The 10,065-nt window shown below is 35.8% G+C and overlaps 1 protein-coding gene across 1 annotated transcript; it reads left to right on the plus strand.

The window, feature by feature from the left end:
- The first annotated feature begins 4,779 nt into the window (after positions 1–4,779).
- On the plus strand, positions 4,780–8,572 carry LOC137647977 (uncharacterized). The gene is made up of 2 exons (XM_068380922.1): positions 4,780–5,152; positions 8,349–8,572. Exons 1-2 carry the CDS (start codon positions 4,780–4,782, stop codon positions 8,570–8,572), a joined length of 597 nt encoding a protein of 198 aa, XP_068237023.1.
- Positions 8,573–10,065: the final 1,493 nt, after the last annotated feature.

Consider the following 10,065-nt stretch of genomic DNA (forward strand, 5'->3'; position numbering starts at 1 on the left):
TATTACTGTGTAATATTGTTCCTAATGATAGAGAAGGCATAACTATTATAATTAACTGCATACCTTGTATTACAAACAGATGGTACTGCCCGGGAATATCTGAATGTGAAGGGTTTACAGAATTATGAAAAATCTTATGCAACTTGCATAACAAACCAATTGAACGACGGTGCAGAGACTAATACATAGATCAGGAATAAAGAAACATGATAAACACTAAGCTCCTCTCCAAGAAATTAAGATAAAAATCAGAATATTATGGGGGTCAAGATGGTTATTCCATTTTAAGGGATATGGGGAAATAGTATTGAAATGTATTTGTTATATATATATATATATATATATATATATATACATATATATATATATATATATATATATATATATATATATATATATATATATATATATATATATATATATATATATATATATATATATATATAGATATATATATATATATATATATATATATATATATATATATATATATATATATATATATATATTATTTTAAAGGGAAGAGCTACTATTGATAGCATATCCTAGGTAGCTTATTAAAGCAATACATTGAAGTTATCATTACGATATCATCATCATCATCTCCTCTTACGCCTATTGACGGAAAGGGGCTCAATTAGATTATACTAGTCGTATCTATTGAGCTTTTATATCCATCTTTCATCATTTATTATCTCTGACTTTACGTTTCATATTCCTCAGCCATGATTGTCTGGTCTTGAAACTCTTTTTGTTCCTTGTGGAGCCAAGTTCAATGTTTGGTAAACCAACCTCTCTTTGGGAGTGCGAAGAGCAGGACCAAACCATCTCGATCTACCCCTCACCATGATCTTATCTACATATGGCAGTCCAGTAATCTCTCGTATAGTTATATTTGTAATCTTGTCCTGATATTTGATTCCAAATATTCTTCTGGGGGCTCTGTTCTCAAATCTACTAAATCTATTGGAGATTGTTATATTGTTATTTCCTGACTCATGTCCATACAGTAATCACCAATGTCACGACATTAATAATTTCTCCTTACAATGATATTCGAACCTCCATAGCATACTCCGATCTTATAATCTCTGACTTTCTTCTATTTTTTTCGAGCCCAACCCTGTGTGATATATCATGCATTCTGATAAGCAAGCATTGCAAATCATGTGGTGTTCTGCTAATAAGGACATTATCATCAATATACTCTAGGTCTAATAATTTCCCATCACCAATCCAGTTCAATCCTTGTCAACGATCTACAACCGTTTTACGCATTATAAGAGATTATATGCTTTTAACGTATAGAAGAGGGTCATATTGAGCCAGTGTGGATGTTAGGTGTTTTTAAGAATAACGTATATCAATATATTTTTTTTATAAAAAACACAATACATGAGAGAGTTTAAATTAGACGGAAGGAAATTGAAACACACCAGATTGAGGAAAGACACTTTGTTATTCCAAAACTGGCTTTTAGTGCCTCTACATATCTAATAATGATGTCATTGGTAGTCATGAAGAACATAACTACCTTATATAGAGAAGGAAAAGAGTACCAACATTAGTTCATGTGGCATAGAAGATATCTAAAAATATTTTCTGATTAATTCATAATGAAACTAAAAAAAATAAACTTACCTGTCCATGAAAAAAAATTACGTTTAATATGAATGTTGCACATGGTTCGATCATGTACTTGTGTTGTGTTTGTTGTGCTATAATGGTCAAAAGATTAATGTAAGTGGAGCATGGGGTATTAAGTTTTTTTTATTGTTATATTATTCTCTTATCATCTTTTAATTTTTTGGTTAGTCTTTGGAATGTCTTTAACTATAGTCTTTAAATTTCTCGGTATTGTTCAATTACTTAACTTGTTTTTTGGATGCTGTTAGGTATGTAATTGCCTCGTTATAATAGTTGTAATGATGTCCTTCTCGTTCGTGAAGGTGTCTCAAAAAATCTAGTTTCTCCAAATGCCTAAGTTGTAGTACTGTGCTTTGTGGTGTATGGTTCTTCCTCAGAAGTTGCATATGCCAGTGAGTTTTCTCCCTGTATTTTGTATTGTGTTGTGAGTTCCTTTTTTGGGGGGTGTTTTTGGTTTTTATACATAATCCATAAATAATGATGTAAATGTTATTCATTCCAGTGATCCGAACTTATGCATGGTGTCATACGTGATTGTTTTTGTTTTTCATAGATTCATTATAAAATGGAATTGCATTGCATTTAGGTGATAAATTTACTGTGGCGTTTTCTTTATATGAATACCTAAAATTTTTGTATACCTTTGTATTGTAATTTATATTAATTTCAATTGTAGATTTACTAGTCAATATAATATGATTGCCTAAAATCTAAGTATATTTATTGTATTGTAATGTAAATTAATTTCTATTGTAGATTCACCAGAAAATACATCATGTACCTGCGTGAATAAAGTGCTTCTATATTCATACTTCAAGTTTATTCTTAAATATCAACCACCCACTTCAATAGTGAATAAGCATTGATCATCAGCAAACATGGCTGAAGAACTGTGTGAGACGACTTTTTTGTAAAGCTGCAGTAACCCGTCATATCAATAAAGTTGAAAGATTAATGGCAGAACGCATGCCAGATTTAGTGAAGTAAGAGACAGAGAAGTTAATGTGTGCATTTGAGAAATTTGAGGAGGCCTATGAGGACCATCATGCCCTCCTCGAGAATTAAGATGAATGTGATGCCGATGCTCAAAATTTCTTCTAGTCCGAGAAAATGTACTCTGAAACAGTGGGGATGGGCTGGATTCCAAACATGAGTCAAGATCAGCAGCGCCTGTCAAGACTGAAGTTTCCACGTCTATGAATGCACCTGGGAGTGAAATCTTGGGGCTTGTAACTCTTCCAAAAGTAGAGACTGAGGGCTTTGGTGGCAATCCTATCAAATATCACTCGTTCATTGCTATTTTCGAGGAATCGGTCGAAAAGATCACAGCTGATGATAGACTGAGACTTACTCACCTGTTGTAGTATACCAAGGGTAAAGCCCATGAGGAAATATATCCTTGCATCATGAAGGAGGAAGGAGTCTTTCAAGAGGTCCGAAATATTTTAAAGAAACGTTTGGGGATCGGCACTTGATACGAGAGAGGGTCATCAACAAGTTGAGATGGGAAGACAGCCCATACTGCAGATGAGTTGTGGGATTTGGCAGACGAGCTCTCTAACACCTTGATAACTTGAGAGCAGATGTTAATCATTGAAGTGCTTGATCACTTTCCCCTCTATATTCGTAATAGATGGAAAGAATATGCTGTTGATGTCAAGAGAAGCCTTATAAGCTTCATGGAGAGATAAGTAGAGGAGGCTACAGGTCCTGTGTACAGTAACATTGGTTCTAAAATGCATGATGACAATTCAAAGTTCAAGAAGAATAGCACTACATCTCCATCCTCTTTTGTGACCGGGACCTTTGAGCGTACACCATGTGTGCTGTGTTCTCAGGACCACAAATTAGTGCACTGATATCAATTTAAGAATATGAAACCTTCAGAGAGTTCAAACTTGTATGAGACAAAAAACTGTGTGAAAATTGCTTGTATTCAAATCACCTAACTGTATATTGTAGGAACCCATCAGTTTGTGGTGTAGCAGGTTGCAGTGAAAAGCATTCGAAATTTCAAAATAACCTTCAGAGGAATGTTGAAAATAGAAGTGTGGTCAACGCCAGTAGTACAGATGTCATACCCGAATCCCAAGTGTTTATGCCTGTAGTTTCTATTCTTATAAATCAAGTCTTGCGAAACTACTGCCTTAGTGTTTCTAGCACCACTTTCTGCTCTTGTGACTTGATCAAATCATTGGGTATCAGTGGAGCAGTTAAGACATATAAGCTTAAAACAATGAGTAAGACTAATGAGGATGTATCTTCTATGATTGTTAGCATGTGTGTTTCCTCGGTTGATGGTAGGGAATTAATTAATATCAATAATGTTTTTGTTGTTGTCAGAATTCCAGGCAAGTTGCCGTCGATGAATGTTTCATTGTTTCCCCATCTGATGGGTCTTTCTGGTCGTCTTGGTGGTGAAATTGTGCATATTCTGATCGGCCAATATCATGCAGAGGCCCTGGCACCACTGGAGGTACGGAAGGGTGAGAGAGGTAAACCCTTTGGGGTACGTACCATATTGGGTTCGACATTGTATGGTCCAGCCCAGGTTGTCAATCCACTTGGTCGGAGTATAATTTCCCATTTTTTAAGTACCAAAGCTTGTGTTGGTTCAGACATCAATGTGTTATGGAATATTGAAAAAGATGGTATTTCAGATAATGTTTTTTGGTTTTTGGAAGACAGGGAGGTTATAAAATTGTGGGATCGCAAGTGTATATTGGTCAACGGACGGTATCTAATTACTATCCCTTGGAATTCTGATGTTGAGGTCTCCAACAATTATGTAATGGCTCTGTCCAGGTTAAAAGCAACTTAAAGAAGTTATGAAGAGGGGTCTATTTGCTCAGTGTCATGGTGAGATGCAGAAGTTGATATCGAAGGGATATGCAGAAGCTGTCTACAAATGTCAGTATCCCTGGGACTAAATTGTGGTATTTGTCCCATCAGGCTGTAGTCTCCGACAAAAAACCAGGTAAGATTCGTATAGTTTTCGAATGTGCTGCCAATTTCAATTGTGAAGCATTGAAAGATAAGTGTCCTCAGGTGCCAAATTTGACTAACAGTCTTTTGTATGTTCTACTGAGATTCCATGAACATGCATAGGCAGTAATTGCAGATATAGAAGCGATGTACTATCAGGTGGTCTTACCGAAGGAGGATAGGGATGCATTGCACTTCATTTGGTTCAATGAAGCAGGGGAAATTGCTCATTATAGAATGACTCTTCACATAATTGGGGGAGTATGTTGTTCATCTAGCTCTGCTTATGAACTTGGGCGTGTATTGGTAGAAAATGTGGATGTTCCTCCATTAGTTTCGGATACCATCAAACGATCCTTTTATGTTGATGATTGCTTGAAATCTCTTCCCTATAAGAGTAAGGTTTCAGAGGTGGTTATAGATACTACTGAAGTGCCCAGCAAGGGTGGATTTCGTCTCACTAAGATTGTCATTAATGATGAGGAATTAATGACTTTGATTCCAGTAGAAGAGAGGTCAAGTGAGGTTGACTTCCTTAACCCTGGATAGGTACGATGGGTCGTTTGCGACCCCGAGCGTCAAAAAAAAACAGGTTTTTCTCACGTGACTCACCCCCGTGACTGAATTTGTGGGTGATCGACCTGCAGAAGGTGTCTCCCCTACACGCTCTAGTAGTGTCCAGATGTGCATTGCTGTAGCTGTACTCCTTCCCCGATTTCTGAGACGCGTCGGGGTCGTTCGCGACCGAGTTTACCCTTCTAAGGTAGTTTGCATAATTATCAAAGTTAATACGTATTATGAAATTGTCGTAGAATGGTGCAACTTGTATAGGTTATCAGTTGTGGAAAGTCTTGGTGGATTGTTTGGCTACCATGTGCATGATTTTTTTTTTAGTTAAAATGTCGTTCTTCACCACGAGGACCATTTTACCGCGAGTGCCCCTTTTTTCATTTTTTTTAATTTTTTTGCCAAGTCATTTTTCCGTAAGATATTGCCAAATAGGGTCGTAAAACTTTTGCTTGTTTAGTGTTGGAAAGTGTGTCTAGATGATCTGGCTACCCATGCATGACTTTGTTTTTTTCAGATACGACGTAGTTATTGGTATATTGGGTATTTAACTGCGGTTACCAATTTCTGTTTTTTTTCAATATTTGTAAAAATTACTACGTAGTAAGGAATTGCCGTATATTATTCCTTTTTATTTTTCATGTTTATGTGTTAGAAAGTGTGCCTTGATGGTTGGGCTAACACATGCATGTCGTTTTTTTTATCTGAGATGCCGTATATTAGAATGTCGGGCATTTTACCGCGAGTGTCCCTTTTTCATTTTTTTTCATTTTTTTGCCAAGTCATTTTTCCGTAAGATATTGCGAAATAGTGTCGTAAAACTTTTGTTTTTTTTAGTGTTGGAAAGTGTGTCTAGATGATCTGGCTACCCATGCATGATTTTGTTTTTGTCAGATACGACGTAGTTATTGGTATATTGGGTATTTAACTGCGGTTGCCAATTTCTGTTTTTTTTCAATATTTGTAAAAATTTACTACGTAGTAAGAAATTGCCGTATATTATTGATTTTTTTTTCATGTTTATGTGTTAGAAAGTGTGTCTTGATGGTTGGGCTAACACGTGCATGTCTTTTTTTTTTATCTGAGATGCCGTATATTAGAATGTTGGGCATTTTTCCGCGAGTGCCCCTTTTTATTTGTTTTGCATTTTTTTGCTTAGTCATGTTACCGTAGGGAATTGGCAAGTAGTGTCGCAAAACTTATATTTTTATAGTGTTGGAAAGTGTTTCTAGATGATCTGGCTACCCATGCCTATTTTTTTTTTAGCCAGATATGGCGTATATATAAGTATGTGTTCGATTTTCCTGTGATTGCCATTTTTTCGTTTTTTCCCATTTCTTTCAAAATTACTACGTACTAAGGAACTATCACAGAGTAATATTTCATTTATATGTTTATTTGTCGGAAAATGTGCCTTGATGGTTTGCCTAGCACGTGGCTGAAATTTTTTTTTTCTGAAATGCCGTATATTAGAATGGCCATTTTTCCACGAGTGCCCCTTTTTATTTGTTTTGCATTTTTTTGCTTAGTCATGTTACCGTAAGGAATTGGCAAGTATTGTCGCAAAACTTATAATTTTATAGTGTTGGAAAGTGTTTCTAGATGATCTGGCTACCCATGCCTATCTTCTTTTTTTAGCCAGATATGGCGTATATATAGGTATGTGTTCGATTTTCCTGTGATTGCCATTTTTTCGTTTTTTCCCATTTCTTTCAAAATTACTACGTACTAAGGAACTATCACAGAGTAATTATTCATTTAGATGTTTATTTGTCGGAAAATGTGCCTTGATGGTTTGCCTAGCACGTGGCTGAATTTTTTTTTTCTGAAATGCCGTATATTAGAATGTTGGGCATTTTTCCGCGAGTGCCCCTTTTTATTTGTTTTGCATTTTTTTGCTTAGTCATGTTACCGTAAGGAATTGGCAAGTAGTGTCGCAAAACTTATATTTTTATAGTGTTGGGAAGTGTTTCTAGATGATCTGGCTACCCATGCCTATCTTTTTTTTAGCCAGATATGGCGTATATATAGGTATGTGTTCGATTTTCCGGTGATTGCCATTTTTTCGTTTTTTCCCAATTCTTTCAAAATTACTACGTACTAAGGAACTATCACAGAGTAATGATTCCTCTAGATGTTTATTTGTCGGAAAATTTTGTTTCCTTTTTTTTTTGATTGAATATCATCAAATTTTTTTAGCTAAAATATTATATTGTTTTACATTTTGTTTTTTTTTCGATTTTATTTCCCTTCAAAAAAATTTTTTGGGGTCAGAATTTTTATTTTTTAGTCGTAAAATAATCGTCAATTATCCAGCAACCCACCATACAATATTTATGCATATCCAATAATAATTAGATTAGTAAATAACACCTCGAAATTGACATACCCTTCCTACATTTCAAGTGGCAGATTAGGGAGTCTGAGTCAGTGTGGTTGGCGGCCATTTTGTGGACATATCCGAAGCGTAAGCTGCCCTATCTATATATATTCTTGTTCCTTATAGAATTTGTGATATTTTGGTATATTTTTACCTGCATAAATATCATATTATATATTAAATATATGTATTTTTTTACAAAATTTCTAAGTACTCAAAAAATTACCTTTAGATATGGCCCCTGATATAAATGTAATTTACAAAATAATGAAGATTTTTTTTGCATATTTCTATTTTAGGATAACATATGTTTATTCCCTAAAAAAATTAGCCACTTCCTATTTCATTTGGGTACCCAAAAAAATTCATGAAATTTGGACAAATTTTTTTGGCCAAAAAAAGTTACCCTTTTTTTCTCATTTCAGATCTTCACCTCCATGGGTCTGACTTCATCCAAAATACATCAAGATGTGTCCTAAACATTCAAGAATCAATTCCTAAAAGGAATTGTGTATATATGTATAAACTTTTTTTTTATGAATTTTTATGTCAGGTCTTTTTTTTTCTACTTAATTTTTTAAAATATTTATAATAAATAGTTTTTCTGCAGATGAGTAGTATTTATCTTTACAGTTGTTTTAAGCATTCATTGAAGTTGTTTTTGGCAAAAGAAAAAAGGAGGTTACTGCAAAAACTGATTTTTCAAGAATTTTTTTTGGCGTCGGGGTCGTTCGCGTCCGAGTATACCCTTAAAGGGGTGTCCGAGGAGCGTACCTATCCAGGGTTAAAGACGTTGATGACAGTGCTCTCGGCATTGCATGGGATGTTGCAGGGGATGAATTCTTCTTCAGGGTCAATCTGGCGCAATGGTGTGATACTGAATTGACTCTTAGGAAGATTTTGAGTATGTTGGCTTCCATATATGACCCTCGGGGATTAGTGAATCTGGTTACAGTCAAGGGAAAGCTGCTGTTGCAAGAAGCTACCATTTGAAAATTGTCATGGGATGATACCGTCCCTGAAGGCTTAACCAGCAAGTGGTCATAATGGTATAGTTCTCTTGATGGTCTCAGGGAGATTAGGTATTCAAGGTTTATCAAACCAATTGGATTAAATGTGGCAGCATTAGAACTGCATAATTTTTTTGATGCAAGTCAGGTAGCATATGGGTGTTCGAGTTATTTAAGGAGCACAAACCTAGCGGGGGAGATTCATGTGGCTTTTGTGGTTAGCAAAATGAATGTGGCTCCAAAAATCTATGACAATTCGACGTTAGGAGTTGCAAGCACCAGTGCTGGCTGCAAAAATGGATGACATGCTCCTAAGGGAATTAGATCTTGATCTTGATCTGTCCTACTTTTTTACTGATAGAGAGATTGTGTTATACTAGGAAATAAATCTCGTCGCTTTAATGTGTTTGTAGGCAACAGTATGAGTCTTATCCAGCAGCTCACTAAACCTGAACAGTGGTCTTTTGTGCAAGGTGTCAAAAATCCAGCGGATCTTCTTACAAGAGGATTATCCCCTGGAAGTCTTAAGGTTAATCAGTGGTTTGAAGGACCAGAATTTCTCCATGATCATAAAGTGCAATGGCATTCAGCACAAGAATTTAGTGATATCTCGATTGATGTTGTGGACCCTGAAGTTCGAGGTGGAAGTTGTCTCTTGGTTTGCAAGGAGAATGATACAATCGACAAGTTCTTTTCCTACTATTCGAGTTGGTATTTTTTGAAACGTGCAGTAGCTTGGCTTTTCTGTGTCATAAATGGTCCTTAAAAGGGGTAAATGTGGCAATTTTGAACAGGGTTTAACTGTAGAAAAACTTAGAGTTGTTGATGTTGTCATTTTGAGATATGCTCAGGGTCAACGTTATGCCAGTGAGATTAAGTTGTTGTCAGAAGGGCATGCTGTTGGTAGGTCTCCTACTCTAGGTTCTTTAGATCCAGTTCTTGATAGTGATGGAGTAATTAGAGTTGGAGGCAGGATTAAACGTGCAAGAGTTCGAAGAATTTTGAAGACCGTATCTGGTTCCCCATGATCATCCGATTGCCAATCTCATTGTCAATGATTTCCACAATATTGCTCATTGTGGAACTGAATGGGTCACTTGTAAGATTCGTAAAAAGTATTGGGTTACTAGTGTGCTCACGGCTTGAGTTCGGTAATAGACCATTTACCTACACTGGAGTAGACTGTTTAGGGTTATTTTTGATAAAACGGGGAAGAGCTGAAGTGAAACGTTATGGGTGTCTTTTTACGTCTGTGAACACTCGTGCTATGCATTTGGAAAAGCACAATACACTAGACACACATAGTTTCTTGAATGCCTTTAGACGTTTTGCATCTAGGTGTGGCGTACTCAAGTAAGTTTGGTCAGACAATGGGACTAATTTTGCTGGGGGCCAGTCTCAGATTTTAAGAAGTTTTAAGGATTTAAATCAAAAGGTTCTTCCTGAGTAAGGTCTTTATGTCAATTTTAAGTGGCA

This window comes from Palaemon carinicauda, chromosome 10, assembly GCF_036898095.1.
Source record: "Palaemon carinicauda isolate YSFRI2023 chromosome 10, ASM3689809v2, whole genome shotgun sequence".
Taxonomy (NCBI): Eukaryota; Metazoa; Arthropoda; class Malacostraca; order Decapoda; family Palaemonidae; genus Palaemon; species Palaemon carinicauda.